General features: G+C 49.3%; 7 protein-coding genes across 7 annotated transcripts; 5 read left to right on the forward strand and 2 right to left on the reverse strand.

Annotated features, from left to right (window-relative positions):
* Positions 1–365: 365 nt before the first annotated feature.
* TGAM01_v203664 (hypothetical protein) lies at positions 366–1,201 on the reverse strand (the record flags this gene model as incomplete). Its single annotated transcript, XM_018806047.1, has 2 exons — positions 366–943; positions 1,144–1,201. The coding sequence occupies 2 exons, from the start codon at positions 1,199–1,201 to the stop codon at positions 366–368; spliced, it is 636 nt and encodes a 211-aa protein (XP_018660765.1).
* A 1,214-nt stretch (positions 1,202–2,415) lies between these two features.
* Positions 2,416–3,384, forward strand: TGAM01_v203665 (hypothetical protein; the record flags this gene model as incomplete). The annotated part of the gene is made up of 1 exon (XM_018806046.1): positions 2,416–3,384. One exon carries the CDS (start codon positions 2,416–2,418, stop codon positions 3,382–3,384), a length of 969 nt encoding a protein of 322 aa, XP_018660764.1.
* A 1,512-nt stretch (positions 3,385–4,896) lies between these two features.
* TGAM01_v203666 (NADPH dehydrogenase) lies at positions 4,897–6,454 on the reverse strand (the record flags this gene model as incomplete). Its single annotated transcript, XM_018806045.1, has 5 exons — positions 4,897–5,009; positions 5,065–5,197; positions 5,260–5,628; positions 5,691–6,077; positions 6,128–6,454. 5 exons carry the CDS (start codon positions 6,452–6,454, stop codon positions 4,897–4,899), a joined length of 1,329 nt encoding a protein of 442 aa, XP_018660763.1.
* Positions 6,455–7,075: 621 nt separating this feature from the next.
* On the forward strand, positions 7,076–7,930 carry TGAM01_v203667 (hypothetical protein; the record flags this gene model as incomplete). The annotated part of the gene is made up of 2 exons (XM_018806044.1): positions 7,076–7,147; positions 7,205–7,930. 2 exons carry the CDS (start codon positions 7,076–7,078, stop codon positions 7,928–7,930), a joined length of 798 nt encoding a protein of 265 aa, XP_018660762.1.
* A 736-nt stretch (positions 7,931–8,666) lies between these two features.
* TGAM01_v203668 (hypothetical protein) lies at positions 8,667–10,401 on the forward strand (the record flags this gene model as incomplete). Its single annotated transcript, XM_018806043.1, has 2 exons — positions 8,667–10,149; positions 10,205–10,401. 2 exons carry the CDS (start codon positions 8,667–8,669, stop codon positions 10,399–10,401), a joined length of 1,680 nt encoding a protein of 559 aa, XP_018660761.1.
* Positions 10,402–11,100: 699 nt separating this feature from the next.
* TGAM01_v203669 (hypothetical protein) lies at positions 11,101–14,875 on the forward strand (the record flags this gene model as incomplete). The annotated part of the gene is made up of 2 exons (XM_018806042.1): positions 11,101–11,315; positions 11,371–14,875. 2 exons carry the CDS (start codon positions 11,101–11,103, stop codon positions 14,873–14,875), a joined length of 3,720 nt encoding a protein of 1,239 aa, XP_018660760.1.
* A 449-nt stretch (positions 14,876–15,324) lies between these two features.
* On the forward strand, positions 15,325–18,028 carry TGAM01_v203670 (hypothetical protein; the record flags this gene model as incomplete). The annotated part of the gene is made up of 3 exons (XM_024549259.1): positions 15,325–15,418; positions 15,471–15,522; positions 15,583–18,028. The coding sequence occupies 3 exons, from the start codon at positions 15,325–15,327 to the stop codon at positions 18,026–18,028; spliced, it is 2,592 nt and encodes an 863-aa protein (XP_024405964.1).
* Between the last annotated feature and the right edge of the window lie 1,050 nt (positions 18,029–19,078).

Below are 19,078 nucleotides of genomic sequence, written 5' to 3' on the forward strand. Positions count from 1 at the left end.
CCTTGCATGGAATTCAGGCACCAGACGGCGTATAAGCAAGCGATTGAAGCTATCGCCCGATGCAACTTGCCTGTCCTCTACTGCTCTGCGGTGCAACTTCACGCCAGTATTCACTCACGGTACGAAACGCCATTCAAGAGATGAAAACACCATAGATAACACAGAGAGAGAGAAAATAGCATTACATATACAGACCATATCTGTTTTCTGCACCTACTAACATGTGGACAGGACATAACCAACCCAGAACAAGAAACCCGTTGCTTACTATCTCGTTGTACGCCTCCATTCACACGCATGCATCCGCATCAATACCCGGCAAGCCACCAACCTGCATCTCCGTCTCCATCGTCGCATCGTCGCCGTCACAAATCATGCTCTCCAAGCTTCCTCTTGCCAAGATGCATCAACGCAGAATCGCCCTCGCCCGTTTCTCCGCCGCCATTCTCCGAAAACTCGACAATTTCCCATTCGATGCTCGTCTGCCCGTCGCGCGATCTCCTAGTGCCGTAGCTCCGGCGCATGTTTCCTAGCCGAGAACCGTCGATTAAGCCGTCGAACCAGGGAACGCCAAACGACTGCTGGAGAGCTGTCCTTTTCGTCGGTGTCGCCGCCGGCGCAGCCTCGCTGCCGGACGGCGCATCTTCATCGCCGTCCTGGGGGATCAGACCAATATCCTCCAGGTCTCGAATGTCCTCCCGCAGCAGACTGCCGAGCGTGAGGTTGATGAACTCGGCCTCGCTCCGAGGGTCCTCGGACCAATACGATAACGGGGTGCCGCAGAAGCCACAAAAGTGCCGCTTGGAATAGTCCTGGCTTGGGTGTGTGTAGACCCTGCGGATCATGGAATGCGTCTCATCCGGGAAGAAGGCGTATGTGGTGCTGTGATACCATGACAGCGGGACTCGAATATAGGCTGCCAGGGGTGTTGCGAGAGGGATCTCTGTTTGCGCCAAAAGTCGTTAGCAAAGCCGTTGGCTGGGGGCCAAAGACATCAAAACAAACAAAACAACAGCCCAGACAAAAAAAACAGCCCAGACAAAAACACCAATTGCCAAGGGAAATGATGCAACCCATGAACCCATGCAATTGCCTTCATTTCGCTCACGATTACTCCGTAAAAGAAACTAGAAATTCACTTACGATGCTGAGGCTCAGTGTTGAACAGCACTTGAGCTTCCTTGACTCTGTCCGCGGGCATGGCGATGATGTAACGATTTCGGCCACATTGACACCCACCCCGCAGTGGCCGCGACCCGCTCATGATGCCTGTAAACAGCAGAAGAGGCAGAAGAACAAGCAGAAACAGAAGAAGAAGAGACAAACACTACTAGCAAAGATCAAATGCTAGTTGTTGAGAGCAGAAAATGAGGCAGCGTGCAGCTAATTGAGAGGGATTGGCGGCATCGTCGATCGCGAAATGGGCTGCAGAAAAGTAAAAGTAAATAAATATGGAAACAAAACAGCACACAAGGCTGATCTAAGGGAAAAAGAGGGTGCGTGGATGGATGACGGAAGTCTGGTGCCATCTGGAGGGGTTCCAGGCGGTGCAGTGCGCTAAAAGCTTGGGGGTGCGCCTGGATGGTGCTGGATCGTTCCACTGAGGTCGTCGCGCCGTGCTGAAACTTTCTAGAAACTGGGGGCGGGTCCTGATTGGGCTCCACTGGGCCGTCGATGGAGCCGTCGGGCGCACGTTTTGACAATGATGCAATGTACTTGATAGTACGGACAAAGCAACAGAGCTGGCAGTGAGGGGGACTTTTGCAGGCTAATAGCACTGCAGTTAGTATGTCGCAGAAGCTGTAAGTTTGGCGCCACTTACTCTACATGTATGTTGATACTTCTAGCTGAAAGCATTGAGCTAAGGTAGATTAAATCGAGTTCAATGCAAGTGTGTATGTACCTTGGTACAAGTATGTGGACACCAGCCAATCGCTGCTGATTAAGACGGCCCTAAGCATTCACGTACCATCGTGTCTGTGCCTTCACTGTTACCTGTCCGTGCACCTCTAACTGCCATTCTTCTCTGTGGACTTCTCTCTTTTTCTTCCCAACACACGCATCAATGATGATCAAGAGATTTCCATCCATGTCGGATTGCGCCGTTTGAAAGTCAAGTCAAGGCCCGCCACACCCGCAAATCCATGCATGTTGGACCAACAAAAAGCTTACCGCAAACAGCACTAACTCGTCACTCCAGTCGTTAATCATCTCCAGACACCCCTCACTCACAGTTCCTGTGCTTCCTCCACAATGCCGCCCATAACCAAGGTACATCTATACAAACCGCACCAATCTCATTTCCTCTGAGATTCGATGGAGCATACAGATCAGAATGAGATACTGCCGTCGCCTCCTTCCATCTCCCCGATGCAGATGGGAATACAAGCTTGCAGGGTTGACGATGTATCCCTAATGGCGCAAGTCCTCGCGGTGATAGCACACTTACAATCACGCGATGCAGCTCAGCGTATCATCCAGCTCCGCCTCCAGACTTCCCTACGGAAACGTTCACACAGAGTCTTATCTTACCTGCTCAACAATGGCGCAGACATCAGTGACGTACACCCCGGGTGGCTCTACAATGACGACCTATTCGCCAAGCCCTCGCTCGAGGCGCTGGAGATACTCATCGCTCACGGCTGGGATATCGATTCCCGGCGAGACGGCACAAGCTGGCCACTGCTGTGGGGTGTGGTGCAGTTTCCCGATCTTGTACAGTGGTGCCTTGATCACGGAGCCAGCGTATATTTGCCCGGCGACACTCCTCCGAGAGCTGCCGACGGCGACATAGGCAAACTCCCACGCATAACGCTGCTTGAGTCTGCTGCGGGCGATGGTTCAGTCGCGATATTCAAGCTACTGCGAGAAAAGGGCGCTCCTTTCCACCCACGTGTACTCCATGCCGCCGTTGAGCGCGCTGTTGTCCACGCACCATTCTTTGATTCCTCCTCCAGCCATCGCCGGGACCAGTTCAATGAGCGCATGGTCATGATACGATACCTTGTAGATGAAGTTGGCATCGACGTTCGCTCGCAATGGCTGAAGCCAGGTAGAGTTGGCGCCACGCCATTGGAGTATGTAGCTCATCACACCTCCAGCAGCAACAAGGACGTGAGAGACTTAATCTGGTTCTTGCTGGATCGTGGTGCAGACCCTAATCATGCTTCCGTTCTTAAAGATGGCTACAAAAGTTATAAAGATATTATATATAAGGGGCCTGATATTTCATATCCCAGTCCATTTGAGGTAGCTCAGCAGAGTTCCCGCCCGCACTTTCTCGAGGTTGTTCAAGAGTGGCAGAGACGGCAGCGTAGTAGCGCAACCTGGTGGACTTGGGGAACATCGTGGATCTCATGGCCTTTTACTAAACAGAGCAGCTAAACACAATATACGTCGGTGGTTCGCAGATATTGCTCTAGAGCCAGTTTTTTTTACATAGCTAAACTTTTACATAAAGATGAAATACACTGAAATAAACGCGAAGCTTATTAGGCTTAAATTCTGGAATATGGCCAATCTATATCTAGTATACACTTATGGCTTTTGCTAGGATTCATATGCGCGTTAGACTTTGCATAGTTTTCCTGCATCAAGTTTGTTGGAGTCTCCAACAGACTCTCGCTCTATGCCGACCTAAAGAAGCGTAGTTGTCAAACTGTTGGTGCTTCCTCCAAGATGCTGCCATCATCAGCTTGGTAGTGCATTTTGATGCTGCTTCCAATATTCCAGTTGGCCGCAGAAACGTGCGTATCAACCGGCACAAGATTTATGGACCCGGTAGACTCCCAACTGCCGGACCACTTATAGCCTCTTAACAGGCCATAGCGGTCTTGCCAAAACAGACGGAGCTGTAATCCATCTCTAGACGAATCCCAAGAAGTAGCAGCAATAGAAGAGCTCTTGAGTGCGACTCCAGGGTTGAAACCGCCTGAGGTCATCGGGTCAGTATCTAATAGGCTCCGAAAATAACATAGCATGAATGCCTCTTACCTTCGGACCAGCTACCGTCCCAACACTGTTCCTTTAGACTAAGATCTGGATTGTTACCCGCCACCTATAAGGTTGACCGAACAAGAAACTTAAGTCAGGCTGTGGAGGCTGAGCGGCCGCGCAGATGCAATTGTACCAACGTAGGAGCTGATAGGTGCATATCAGTTCGGGTCGGGTATCAGCTCGGGTCGGGAGAGCCTCATTGCAGATCTCATCTACGCCATTGGCTGGGCGGAGATACTATAGCTACATCACCTCATCATTACAAAGAGCCTTTGTAACATAATCATTACAAAAAGAGCTCCCTTGTAACATCGATACAAAAAGAGCTTTGTAACGTAAAACACAAGTTTATTTATTTTCCTATTGTTCCTCAGGTGGCTCAAGCCACTTGTTCGTCCTTCATTTGGGGCAATATCATCTTCACCATTCTCGCTTTCGCTTTTGAAGAGCCATCTATATAATATACATCAAAGCTCATTTTTTATCATTCTCACACCATTAGACCAACTCGTGGCGCTATGCTTCGTGTGGGGAGTTTTCAAGTCATCCGCAGCAGTGGGCTGTGCTTACATCTAGAGCGATCAACGAATTCGCATAGGCGCTCGAGCCTTTGTGGATGCCCGCCAGGGGGGCGAACGATTTATTTTTCATCCGAAGTCAGGCAGTCACTCAAGCAAATGCTTCTGTTCTAGTTGGTGATTGATCTGATTTTGTCTTATTTCACTCTACCGCACGATTGGAAGCTGAATCTCCCGCCCCGTATCCCTGACAGGCAATCATCTTTTTTATCGAAAGAATGGCAATCTATCGTCCTGACCGTCGACTCTTATTTATATGCAATTTGGCTCTAACACTACAGCGTCTCTGAATAAAAAGCTTAATATAGCCTAAGGTCTCATCTTACTGAGAAGCTAGCTTGTTTGATACCTGGGCATCGTGCGATCGAATTACATCTTTCGACACTTTGGCGTCTGTCGTAATGGTTGTCGTAGACTCAACATACTTTTTGTTCACTAAAAGTCTATGTTAGTCAAACTGAACTTGAGAAGCTTCAAGATGGGCACATACTAGGAGCGCGGTGATACTGATCAACCCAGGTGACTTCAGTCCCTGTAGCGAGTGCAACCCGCTGGACAAAGTTGGGATCTCGCAGAAACTCTCGTGCGACGTGTACAACATCGGCTTTTCCATTGCTCAAGATCTATCGTGAATAGTCAGTCAGCCATCAAACACATAAAACGATTAATGAGGGAAGAAATATACATCGTGAACAGTGTCGGCATCTCGAATCCAGCCAACAGCAGCTACGAATACGTTTGGCAGCTTGAGGTCCTTGACAGCCTTGGCGAAGGGGACCTGGTATTGCTGGCCAAGCTGAACCTGTTGTCTCCGATCGGTGCCTCCACTTGAAACATCAAAAAGATCCACGCCCTCTGCAGCAAGGATAGGGATGTATCGCAGAGTATCTTCCAACTCCCATCCTTCTCCCTTTGGCAGCCAGTCCACAGCTGAGATCTTCCAAAATACGGGCATTTTCTCTGGAATGTTACGTCGTATAGCACGGATCACCTCCAGGCCGATTCGGACGCGGTTCTCAAAGCTTCCACCCCATTTGTCTGTTCGTTTATTGGTCTACTCACCATGGTAAGCATTACCTCTAACCATAACTTGATGAATATGACTTATGATCTTACCGCAGGTGACGCGAACGAGTGCAACAAATATCCATGAGCACCATGAACAGCAATCACATCAACTCCAGCCTCGACAGCCCTGCGAGCGGCCTGGCCGTAAGCTTCGATGGTCTCAAGGATCTCGTGTTCTGACATCTCTCCAGGGGTTGCGTAGTTCTCATTCCAGGGCTCGGCAGTAGGGCCCTGAACTTGTTTGGCGTACCCATCAAATTCATCAGGAACGAGACGGAGACCCAGCCATGGTGGAGTGACGCTGCCTTTGCGACCGGCGTGCTGGAGCTGGATTGCGACCTTTTGAGATTGCGAATGGATGAGGTCGACAATTCGTTTTAGAGGCGCAATATGGGCGTCAGACCAGAGGCCGGCATCCTGAGGTGTGTTACGACCCTATTTCATGAATTAATGCAAATTTACCGATCAGTAGAGAGCGATCCTACTCTGGCTGTCACTGCGGTTGCTTCCAAATGGATCAAAGCAGACCCTCTCATGGCCCATTGCCCATAATGGGCCACGTGAAAGTCGCTAAACATGCCATTCTGGCAACTATACATGCACATTGGGGCGACCCATATGCGATTCTGGAACGTGTTGCCCCGGATAGTGATTGGCTGGAAGGCAGGGGTGATTGAATCTGCAGTAACGCCGTTCTTGGGATCGAGAATCGCGGTGCCGACTGGTACTCTCTGCTTTGGCGTGAAGAAAGGGAGACCAGCCACCACTTCACTGCGAAAGTCTGAGTATTGATGTTGCGGGATGTCGCCCATGGTGAAAGTTTATGAATGAGGATAGTATAATTGAGTTGGTGTCGGATTCAACTGGAACTGGAGCTCAATGAGCATTCGCAAAGACAGATTTTAATGCTTTTTTCCAGAGTGCGTCCAGAGATAGTCAGTAGAGCTTACATATTAAAACTCTAAAACTAATTCGCCTCCAACTCGATTCTTGAATTACTAGCATCACCATAATTAAAGCTAGAGCAGCGTATGACTTAGAAACCGTCATATCACAACTTCTCATTATTTCCCACTATTGCGTTTCCCTTTTCGGTAATTTCCCTTTTTGGAAATTCCTCCCCAATTTCCCCTTTCAATTACTCCAACTCCCCCGTCCTACTACTCCAAATGCCACCTACCCCGCCGCCACCATCCACTACCCCATCAGCAGCATCACCGTCTGGGGAATGCAGGCCGGGGGATGAAAGATGGGTGATGTAATTGGTAATACAGATGGGATGTGGCCATGGAGGCATCATTCACGGATATCCGCATTGAGCCCCAGAAGCCACTGAAAAATCACTCTTCGCCGCACTAAGAATCGCCTACATCATCAGCATCTTTATTCCCAAGTCTTTCCAGGATTTTTTAGCGTTATCTCAGTTCGCAATCATGGTGCATGGACTCGCTCGCAAGTATGAAATCAATGCCGATATGGGCGAAGGTTTTGGACGATGGAAGATGGTAAGTTTACACATTCTTTGGTCTAGCTATGTATTTCTCATTAACACAGACTTCCAGGGCCCTGACGAAGAGTTGATGCCTTTCATTGATGCCGCAAATATCGCTTGCGGTTTCCATGCCGGTGATCCTTCCATTATGCTCAAAACTATTCGTCTTTGCAAAAAGCACGGCGTTAGAGCCGGCGCTCACCCTGGGTTACAGGACTTATTCGGCTTCGGTCGGAGGAAGATGGAAATCGACGTCAACGACATGTATGCCATGGTTCTTTATCAAGTCGGTGCTCTCAAAGCCATGCTAGATGCTGAGGGCGTAGAGCTGTCCCACATCAAGCCTCATGGAGAATTATTCTTTTACATGCAAAGAGACAAGGGCATCATGAGAGCTGTTTTGGAGGCATGTGCGATTTTCAAAGTGCCCGTCTATGCCTCGCAAAATCCTGAACAAGAGGCGATGTGCAAGGAGTTGGGCATTCCATTCCAAGGAGAAGTGTATGTCGACATAGACTATTCGCCAGAAGGAAAACTTGTGCCTGTGGCACAGTCTCAACAGGTTACACCAGAACTCTGTTATGAGCGGGCATATGGAGCGACTATGACTGATAGTGGGAAGAACATCAACGGGGATAAGTTCAGCTTTGGCTTCGACGGCAAGCCCTTTAGCATCTGTCTTCACTCTGATGTGCCTACAGTCCTTCAAAACGCAAAGGTAGTACGCCAAGCAGTTGATGAAGCAAATCGGACCAAGTTTGCGTCGGAAGTTAGCCAGGTCAATCATGCGCCGTAGACAAAAGACAAGCAATGACTGCTCTGAACATTGAATATATAGAATATGTTTTCAAGTATAAATGCTCGAAACGGACCCCATCCGCCCTGATTTCATATATAAACATCTTGACTTAATAACTGTAATCACCATTCCAATACTACAAGGGATTTCGGTCGCCTAGGCAATGAAAAATCTGATAGCGTTCTGCAGACATATCAGGCCTCCCATGCGAAAAGAATCCCTGTTGATGAATATTCTTCCACCGAGCAACGTGTAAGTCCTAGCCTCAGCCATAGTTTCTCAAGCCTTACCCAATAGCTTGCAAAGGCACTGAAGTTTGCCTGGGGGTCGAGACTAAACAAATTCGGGGTCCCTAGGCTATCATGTGGGGTAGGGCGCTGCGGCTTCAAGTCTGGTCCTCTAGGGATCAGGAGACACGCTATTGAAAGTCTGGGGTAAAAAGTCATGGCAACCATTCTTATCGTAAACCGCTTAATCTCCTAGGATGCTGGAAGGGGTTACAAAATGCTGATAAGAGCCCATGGTCAACACTAATACGTTACAACCTGATCATTTCTCCTTCTTCATCACACGGCATCTAGAAGACCTCCAGGACAGAATGAGAATGCAATACCTTCAAATTCTTTAACTTGCTTTTAATTTATTTTTATAACCTGAACCAATATTTGAGTTCTATCAATATCGTAAAACATACCTTTCTCCCTTATTTTTAAATCTTTGTCAATTCGTTCCAATGGCGTCCGAAATCCTCATTCCGGGGACTGTCCAGCTTGTTGATGCCCAAGGCGTCTTTGATGTCAAGCATGGCCAGCAGTCTCAAGATATCGTCCTTGTTCCCCAGCCAACCAATGACCCTGATGATCCCCTTCGCTGGGTCGCCTCACGCAAGACGAGAAATATCATCTGTGCCTTGGTGTGGTGCTTTTTCGTCGCTGGTATGATTTCAGGATTGTCTCCTGCGTACATCTTGATTGAAAAGGACACTGGCATCTCAATCGCAGACTTGAGTACTGGCAATGGTATTCTCTTCCTCTTCTTGGGCTGGGGAACCATGATCACACAATGCCTTGCACTGAGCAATGGCCGGCGTCTTACACTTCTTGTGTCCATCATCATGACCACCCTTGTATCTCTTTGGACTGCGTACGTCAAATCAAGGGGAGAATTCTTCGCCAACCGCATCCTTCTCGGTATTGCTGCCTCGCCCCAAGAGACGCTTATCGAGGTCATCGTCGGAGATCTTTTCTTCACCCATGATCGAGGCTTCTTTATGGGTGCCTATAGCTGGACCTTGTGGTGCGGTGCCTTCCTCACGCCTGTGGCTTCTGGCTATGTCGCACAGGAGCTTGGATGGCGCTGGATCCAGTACATCTTGACTTTCATCGGCGCAGGTGTTACCGTTGTTACATTCTTCTTCTTTGAAGAAACAATGTTTTATCGTGATCATCTTGCCAGCAACGAGCGCTACACACCGGGCATCAGCCCAGTAAAGACTACCAACATTGTTGGAGATGTCGAAAGCAGTACCGCGGACGCATCAGACAAAAAGACCAATGAGAAGTCATTAGATCGAGAAGATCACTGTGCTTCACAATCTATCTCGCCTTCTGAGCCTTCTGCATTTGATGAGCAAGAGAGCACCAAGACATACCTACAGAAACTGAAGTTCTGGGGGTTCCGCGACCCTCGACAGCCCAGCACTTTTAGGCTTTTCTTCTTACCAATTCGGCTACTGTTCATGTTTCCCGGTATGTCCTTTGGCGGCCTACTTGTAGGTGGAATTCTTGCTTGGTATAATGTCGTTGGCGGATCCTTGGCACTGATCCTTGGTAATGCGCCGTACAACTTCTCTGCGAACACTATCGGTCTTACGTACCTTTCCTGCGTTGCTGGAGTCACTATCGGCTGCTTTCTCTCAGGATGGATGGCCGATACCCTCGCCCTCCGTCTTGCTCGTCGGAATGGTGGCGTTATGGAGCCTGAGCAGCGACTCTGGACAAGTCTTATTGCGCTTGTCATGCATCCAGCCGGATGTCTTCTCTACGGAGTAGGTGCATCCTATCATATCCATTGGTTCGGAGTTGTATTTGGCCTCTGTTTGATCTCCATTACGCTCCCGATGGGAGCCAATCTCGCATTCACATACATTCTTGATACCTACAAAGAAGTTGCAGGAGAAGGCCTAGTCTCGGCCATTCTGATTCGCAACATGATGGGTATGTTCATTCGCGCTGCCACTCGCTTTTTACGATAATAGACTGACTTTACTAGGCTTTGCTTTCGGATATGCTGTTGTCCCCATGATTACCAACCTATCGCTTCGTTATGCGTTTGTACTCATAGCCATCTTGGGCCTAGCAGTATGGTGCACAGCTATTGTGATGATTTTCGTGGGTAAATCTCTGCGACGTCGCACCGCACGATCATATTGGAACCTTGTTGAGCGATATGGTGCAAGTGCTCATTAACCTCATGTTTCATTGGACGATTTATTAGTTGCTCATCTGCATGTTCTGACACTCAAATGACGCCGTATGGCGGATGGATGTATCTAAGACGAAGATGGTGTGAATTGTGTTTAGTGTTCATATTTTCATGTTATGACTACATTCTATCGTGTCTATTGTCAATTAAGTTCAAGTAATTTGCCTCAGTCTTGCGTATAGTAGTCGTATGATGGAAATCACTGTTGTATACCAACTATACCTCTAGAAATCAGTATACTAAAAGCTGATAGAATCAGCAGATGTGACAAGCTGCGTGGTCTAGCAAACCTTCCTCCCTCGAACCTCGTTCTCTCCTTGCACATAGATTAGAATTACACGAGCTAGGAGATGGACTAAGTTGTCTTATCTTTCTGTTAGTCTATCCCTTCCCGCTTGCCGCTCCTCGGGGACTAGACAGAATGATCGAATTTCCTATTCCGGATACCCCGCAATATACCCCGCGCTGGGGTAGAAAATCTAACTGTAACAGGAACGAGTAGCTCTGGACACAGCCATGTACTACCCCATCCATTCTGATGTAACGCAGCTCCAGGAAATCTAGGCCCCTGAAGCTTCAGGCTCATATATATCATCTAGAAGCCACTTAGATCCTATCCCATCACTCAAAATGCTATTTCGTGTTAACCTCGTTACGCGAAGTTGCCTCCCATTGCCGGCAATATGGGCTCCGTCGACTTAACTTCGCTGAGTAACATTCGCAAGGTCTTGGTGGCCAATAGAGGCGAGATTGCCGTCCGCTGCATCAAGGCCTGCCGTGAATTGGGAGTTGGTAGCGTCGCTATCATAACAAATGCTGATGCAACTTCGTTACATGCCACGTTAGCAGACGAGGTAGTTCTGCTACCGGGCGAGGACAGCACAGCCTACACGAATGGGTAAGTACAGCATTGTTCGTAATGAGTGTCTGTGTTGCTAATATTGTCTCAAAAGCGAGGCCATTCTGGACATTTGCAAACGGACGAATGCAGACGCCATCATCCCTGGGTACGGCTTCCTGAGTGAAAATGTCGAATTCGCAGAGGCCGTTTCTTCTGCCGGCATTATCTTCGTCGGGCCCTCCTCAGCATCCATCAATGCCATGGGTCTCAAGCATGAGGCCAGAGCTATTGCCCAAGCTGCAAAAGTCCCGGTAATTCCAGGCACAGGGCTCTTGGAATCTGCCGCGGCTGCCGTAGCCGCTGCAAAGCGCTTGGGGTGTCCAGTCATGCTGAAAGCCACCGGTGGAGGTGGTGGTATGGGATTGCAGATCTGCTACAGTGAACAAGACGTTGAAAAAGCATTCGCCATGGTTGAGAGCCGCGCTACCACGCTTTTCAAGAATAGCGGAGTCTTCTTGGAAAAGTACTATCCGAATTCACGCCATATCGAGGTCCAAGTCGCCGGCAACGGAGAGATTGTGGTCGCCTTTGGAGAGCGTGAGTGCTCTCTGCAGCGGCGGCATCAGAAAGTCATTGAGGAGTGTCCCAGCCCCTTTGTGGAGCGTCACCCTGGCCTACGCGAAAAGATGCTTCAGGCAGCCGTCAACTATGCGTCGCAGCTCAAGTACAAGAGCGTGGGCACGGTTGAGTTTCTGGTGGATGATGAGACAGCCGACTTCTTCTTCCTCGAGATGAATACGCGATTACAGGTTGAACATGGAATCACCGAGCTGTGCTATGGAGTTGATCTGGTACACCTCATGCTGCGACAAGCTGACTATGAACTCGGTGGTCGGATTGGAATTCCATCCGATATCCTGAAAAGCCTCGGAAGGCCCAAGCCACTGGGATCAGCAATCGAGGCACGAGTGTATGCCGAAGTACCGCTTCGTAACTTTGCCCCTAGCCCTGGCGTCCTCCAACACGTATACTGGCCAGAGGGCGAAGGAGTGCGAGTCGATACATGGGTTCGAAGTGGCCAGAGGATAACGCCCCTCTATGATCCATTAATTGGAAAGGTCATGGCGTATAGCCCTGATGGTCGTGTCGCCGCCCAAAAGAAGATGCTTGCGGTACTGGCTGACACGGCTCTTCAAGGAACACAGTCCAATTTGGAATACTGTTCAAGGATTCTTGAGTCTGACATGTTTGCGAGTGGTAATACATTGACGAATTCTTTATCAACGTTCAAATTTGATAGCTGTTCATTGCAAGTAATCGACCCCGGCGTTTCCACAACAATTCAGGACTACCCTGGCCGTATTGCGGTAGGACACGGAGTCCCCCCGGGCGGCCCCATGGACGATGTCAGTGCTCAAATGGCAAATATTTTGGTCGGCAACGACTTTGGAGTCGAGTTATTGGAGCTCACTATATCTGGTCCAAAGCTGTTGTTCCATGAAGCAGCTGTTGTGGCAGTCTGTGGTGCAGAGCTGCCTATTACTCTCGATGGCGCACCTCAGCCCATGTGGTCAAGAATCATCATCAGGAAATCTCAAACACTAGAGCTCGGCAAGGTGACTGGCAACGGCCTCCGAACATATCTTGCCGTCAAAGGCGGGTTTCCGCAGGTCCCCAAGTTTCTTGGCTCCAAATGCACAGCTCCGGAGCTCGGCTTTGGAGGCGTACAAGGACGCAAGCTCTTAATTCACGACATCCTTAATCTATCTCCACAGTCCAGAATCTGGGCCACAGAAGCCACGCCTTTGTCTTTGCCGCCAAATGTCATACCCGAATTCACTGAAAATGTAACTATTTGCTGTATTGACGGCCCGTACGCTTCCGAAGACGTCCTGACCCCTGAGGGCCATGCGACATTGTACAAGGCCAACTGGACGGTCAGTCACAACAGCAGCCGAAGCGGTATCCGGTTAGAAGGACCGCGATTGAAGTGGGCTCGAGCATCCGGCGGTGACGGCGGATCGCATCCATCCAACGTGCTCGACTATGGTTATCCGAATGGCGGCGTCAATTTCACAGGAGACTTTCCCATCATCTTTGGGCCTGATCGTCCAGACTTGGGCAGTTTCGTATGTCCGACGACTGTCTGCTCCGGCGAGATGTGGAAGCTTGGCCAGGTAAAGCCTGGCAACACTATACGATTCCGTGCTGTCACCTACGAAAATGCCCTTGACATTTCGAGGAGAAAAGATGCCTTTTTTCAAGCTCTTGCAGCGTTTTCGCAGGGAAACGCAGGCCAGGTGTCTCCTCTCGTTATCGAGCTCACCGATGAAAGCTCGTCTTCAATTCTACACCAGAAGCAATCCCATGGGAGCCATCCGCGGGTAACATATCGCCAAGGAGGAGATACAAGCATCATTGTCGAATACGGCAATCAGGTGTCGGATCTGCGCAATACTGCTTGCGTACACTTTCTCGTCACACAGCTGTCGAATGCAAATCTACCGAGCGTGCGCGGAGATCCCAACTTCGCCTCTGTCACTGTGCGCTTCGACCCGTCCCAGATAGACCGGCCCAAACTTCTTCAACAACTTATTCAGTTCGATAACCAAATGGAGCAGACTACAGGCATCGAGATACCCGTTCGAGAAGTACGGCTCCCCGTTTGCCTTGACCACTCTTCACTGCAAGAGTCTGCGCAACGGTACATGGAGAACATCAGACCTTCGGCCGCCTACATGCCAGACAATGTCGAATATATTCGCAAGAATAATGCACTCGAAACCCGCCAGCGAGTGTTTGATGCGCTTCTCAAGACACCGTGGCTAGCAGTCGCCGTCGGCTTCTACGTTGGAACACCAATGTTGTTCCCGCTTGACCCTTGGCACTCATTAACCTGCCAAAAGTACAATCCAAGTCGGGTTTATACACCCAGCGGATCCGTTGGCCTTGGCGGCTCACTGGTGGCCATCTATCCCGTTGCTGCACCAGGAGGATACCAGCTAATGGGCCGCACATTGGGCGGATGGGATGGGGCGGGAAATCGCCCTGGTTTCACTGCTGAGCGGCCTTGGCTGTTTAACCATCTCGATTTAATCAAGTTTTATGAGGTCTCTGAGGAGGAGTACGAAAAGATCGAGCGAGATTTTGAGACAGGTCGATATGTATTTGACATTGCACATACGACGTTGGATATGGACAAGTATATTGCCAAATTCGAAGCAGCTGCCAAGGATCCCGCGTATCAGGCCTGGAGGCAGCGTCAAGCTGAAGCAGCCCAAGAGGTGGGAGAGCTTGAACAGCGTCTGTTTGAGGAGTGGACAGCAGAAAAGAGTGCAAGAAACGATGCTGCAGCTGCTGAGGGTGATGCCGCTGATTCTGCCAATGCCGTTTCCATCGAATCGCCTATCAATGCCAACGTGTGGAAAGTGCTGGTGAAGCCTGGTGATGTGCTGGAAAAGGGCCAAACAGTAGCGGTACTCGAAGCAATGAAGATGGAGATTAGTCTGCTTGTCGATGATGCTCAGGCTGGCGCTGTAGTAACGAAGATCAGACAACCGCCGGGAAGTGTAGTCAGCCCTGGGACTCCAGTTGTGGAGGGGCGGAGGCAAGATTGAGACGAGTACACGTACATAGTAATGAGGACGCTGAGAATTGAACCATGTCAAGATACCTGAATCAGCTTGCTCGTATAGCATTTCAACAAGTACAAGGTTCATGTAGACCAATCCCGGGAACTTCCATCGGGATAACTGTGATATGTCATCGAGCTATCACCTATTGCTTGATAACATGCAGCACGCCGGCTAGTGGGTGGTTGGCCCCAACCGGCTGAGGAACAGCTATCACTCGTCACGTGCCTCGACCGGCCCGGTCTTCCCAACCTCTATCCTCAGCTCTTCATCTACAACATACACCCTTTCATTGGGTCATTACGGGATAAACTGCTTGCTACCGCTCTCATCACCTTCATCCTGTGCGGTTATAATCTGCCGTATAGCATTGTGGTTGCACCTAATCGTATCCACTCCGACGTCTCATCAGCCTGCCCCACACATGTTGCATCATGAAAGGCCGCCCTCGATTCCGCGTGGCTCTGTGCAAATACTGTAACAAGGAATTCAAGCGACAGGAGCACCTAGAACGGCATATTCGCACGCGTATGTATCAAAAGCACACAATCACCTTGGCTCGATGCTGAGTCCCGTCTAGACACCCGGGAGAGGCCGTTTGGTTGTGCCTGTGGCCGCACGTTTACAAGACTGTAGGTCATTGTCCAGCCATTTTGGAACGGACAATTGAGGTTCTCATTATTTACCATTAGAGATCTCCTAAATCGCCATCGTCGATTGTCTCAATGCTCAGGCCTGGCTGAAAGCTCATCTCAAACCGCAGTTAGCGGAGGACAAGAATCCGATCCGCCGCCTAAAATCATCTATGAGACATCTCCCACACAGCCTGCTGTAATCTCTCCCTCATTTTCCAACAGCAGCCATGGACGACTATCCCCCGTTCCCTATAATCCGGATCCTGAGGCTGGAGCACCATTTGTCTTTGAGCGCGTCAACCCCGAATTCATTATCCAGACACCTGCGACGCGGAATGCCATTGCAGAATCAGCCACCACGATAAACAATAATGCATCCGCTGAATATTCTCAGAAGCAGCTCATGGGGAAGTTTTCAATACGCGACCTGAATCTGCCCAGCCAGGATCAACATTCAAACTATCTCCCCTACGATAGCGGTGCTGCTGCGGCTCGCGATGATGTTAACATGGATAGCACCATCGAGGCTGATTCTAACTTTGTACCGCTCCAGCTTTTCGATATTGACTTTCTTGCCAATGAACCGGAAATGATAAGCGGATATCTCATGGATGTATTTCCACCAATGGACTATCAACAGCCAATGATTGAGGATGCTTCCAACAGTTACGGCAGCTCCCAGCCACTTCCCACAGCTCTAGAGTCTAGTGGTCTTGATGTATCGACTATGGAAATGACGCCATCACAGATCAAGACTCCTACGACTCAGTTGATGCCAAATCATCCAAACCAAGCACAAGATACAATCAGCCGATCACTCGACGACATTGACGACATCGCGACAACGAATCCATGGACGGTGTCTGCGACAGCGTACGAAAAGCTTACTGCTGAAGTCGAAAAGCACATCGGTGTGTTACCGGAACCATTCACACTTCCTAGCCGGCAGACATTATCTAGAAATGTTGCGAGCTGGATGCGGAGCTTTCATCCTCATCTGCCGTTCATCCATATGCCAACAACCTGCTTGGAGTTCAAGAAGCCAATGCTAGTATTGACTCTTGCCGCTACCGGGTCATTCTACGGATTTGAGCACACGCACGGCTATGCCATGTACTTTATTGCCAAGTCTGTCATTACCCACGAGCTCGAGAAACGTCGCCGAGCCTCTACTTTGCACTTGCTTCGAACTTTTCCACGCTACGCCGGGCTCCCTCCTGGTTCCCCTGATGCAACCCGTGCGCAGTCTTGGGAGACACCACAACCCGCAACGTCCGGTCCCGTCGATACTGAACTGCTTCAGTCTCTGTTAGTGCTTGTGCTTACCATGTCTTGGCTTGATGGGCCGCTTGCACAAGATGCACTTGCCATGAGCAGTCAACTTACCGAGCTGACTCGCGAAGCGCTCAAATATCCAGTTCCAGAAATTGCAGCGGACGACTGGAGATCGTGGGCTTGTGAAGAAGAGAGGCGACGCACTTTGTTCTCTGCCTACTTTGTCATCAACATCCTCACTATCTGCTTCAATGTACCACCTCAAATCACCAGCTCAGAGGTCAAGATTCCCCTTCCATCCTCGGAAGCAGAGTTCAAAGCCCCCAATTCGAACGCGTGGCTTAGCTTGCGGCAAAAGAGCAACTCCTGTCAACCAGCCTTCCAACTCTGTCTTCAGCAGTTGCTATCCGGGAAGCCGCTCGCCAAAGAAGACTCAGCTACAGAATTCGGAAACTACATGCTTGTTCAAAGCTTGCTTATTCAAGTCTATTTCGAACACCAGACAGCGTCTGCGGTATTGACTTCATCGTCGAGCCTATCATCAGCCACCATTTCACTCTACGAGAACGCCTTTGGCGCCTGGCAGTCATGTTGGGATTCAGCCATTGACTCTGCTCTTGATCCAAATTCTCCTTATGGCCCCTTGGCATTCAACTCCACCGCCATTCTACGCTTGGCTCACGTCCATCTCGCAGTTGGCCTCCAGAGCCAGTGCGCTCTCCGCTCACGCGATCCGAGGATTGTCGCCCAGGCATTTGAACCCAATCAGAACCCCATTCCACTCCGGTGCCCTCATCTAGATCAGGCAGTCTTTCATGCCATCTGCGCATTGAGGATACCAGTGAGGGTTGGAATTGCATTTGTCGCGCGCGGCCGAACTGGGCATTGGAGTGTTCAGCACGCTATTAGCAACTTTGCATGTGCGCTCCTGCTCAGCCACTGGCTCGAAAACCTCTTTCACTTGGTATCTTCTAACGGGCTTGGAAGTCTTCGAGATGAGGAGAAACGGCTGCTGTCTATTATCGAGCGGCTAATTGAGGAGACGCATCTGGAGGGCTTCCTAGGCTCAAAGGACGATTACCCTCACCGTATCCGACGCCTGGCTATAGCTGCACTAAGGCTCTGGGCAGAGACATGCAAAGGGATCCAGGTATTTGAGATTGTTCATGTGGTGGGGGAGACATTGTCTCTTGTTGCGGATTCATTGGAAAATCGCCTTCAGCTTTAATATTTTGATACTATGAAATACTCTGATTGTCCACGTATTGATAGTACCACTACCGCCGTAATTCTTCCACCACTTAATTCAAAAAGGAAAGCATGAGGAGGCGTGCTCATGCCTTTTATTTTCTCTTCTTCTTGTTCTCTTATATCAGCACAAAACCCTACCATAAGAGAATTTTCAATGAGCTAATACGTATGAGTATTGTAAGTATTCTTTATTAACTTACGACATAAAAGGTAACTTGTTCTGATAGACAGAGCCAGAAATTTTTTATAATGCACAATGGAGATAAACCTATTATATTAATAGTTAGATACTAGTACATACTAGTATGCAGTAGCAGATGCAGTGCCTTTAATGTCTCTCCTCAGCCATGGCTCACAGTGAGACCAGGAGAAAATCCCTTCTATATTGACACTCAAGAGAAAAAAGAGAGTTTTAGAAAACAGGGGATGAAGAGACAGCAATTCTCAATAATGTGAAAAATTTCTGCTATATATAGTACTCCATCGGAAATTAATCCCGATCCAAATCTAGCCCCTGAGCAATGATGCATCGTTCAGCCTATCCGTCTTCCAAATTGGGAGACAATGAAGCTGTTCGCTGTGTGGTGTGGCACATTGTATAGCACCATGATCGACGAGCATTGTAGCCAATGCTATTTGACTGGAAAGGGTGACTCCTGCGCTACCACTTATGAAAGAGAGAGAGCCTGTCATACCCATAGCTACTTGAACTTGCCGTAAGGAGATGTCCCGCCGCGAAATAGTATCATGTTATGTATATGTTATGGGTAGAAAGGGCATGTATTTGCGTCCTGACAATTTGGACCACTGACATCGAGATAAGAACACGCTCATGATGCTGCAGCGAAGCTAAGACCAGCAAGCAAAGTATACATGTAAATAAGCGAGGCCCGCCAGTGAATAACACTTGCCAATCTACATATTTCGTGGCTGCTTTGATTCGAACTTGATCTGATACAGATATAATGCTTCACTTCACTCTCGTTTTTTTGACCACCCTAGCCTTGCTTCCTCCCTCTGGGGTCGT

The sequence above is a fragment of the Trichoderma gamsii genome, assembly GCF_001481775.2.
Source record: "Trichoderma gamsii strain T6085 chromosome Unknown Scaffold_10.2, whole genome shotgun sequence".
Classification (NCBI taxonomy): Eukaryota; Fungi; Ascomycota; class Sordariomycetes; order Hypocreales; family Hypocreaceae; genus Trichoderma; species Trichoderma gamsii.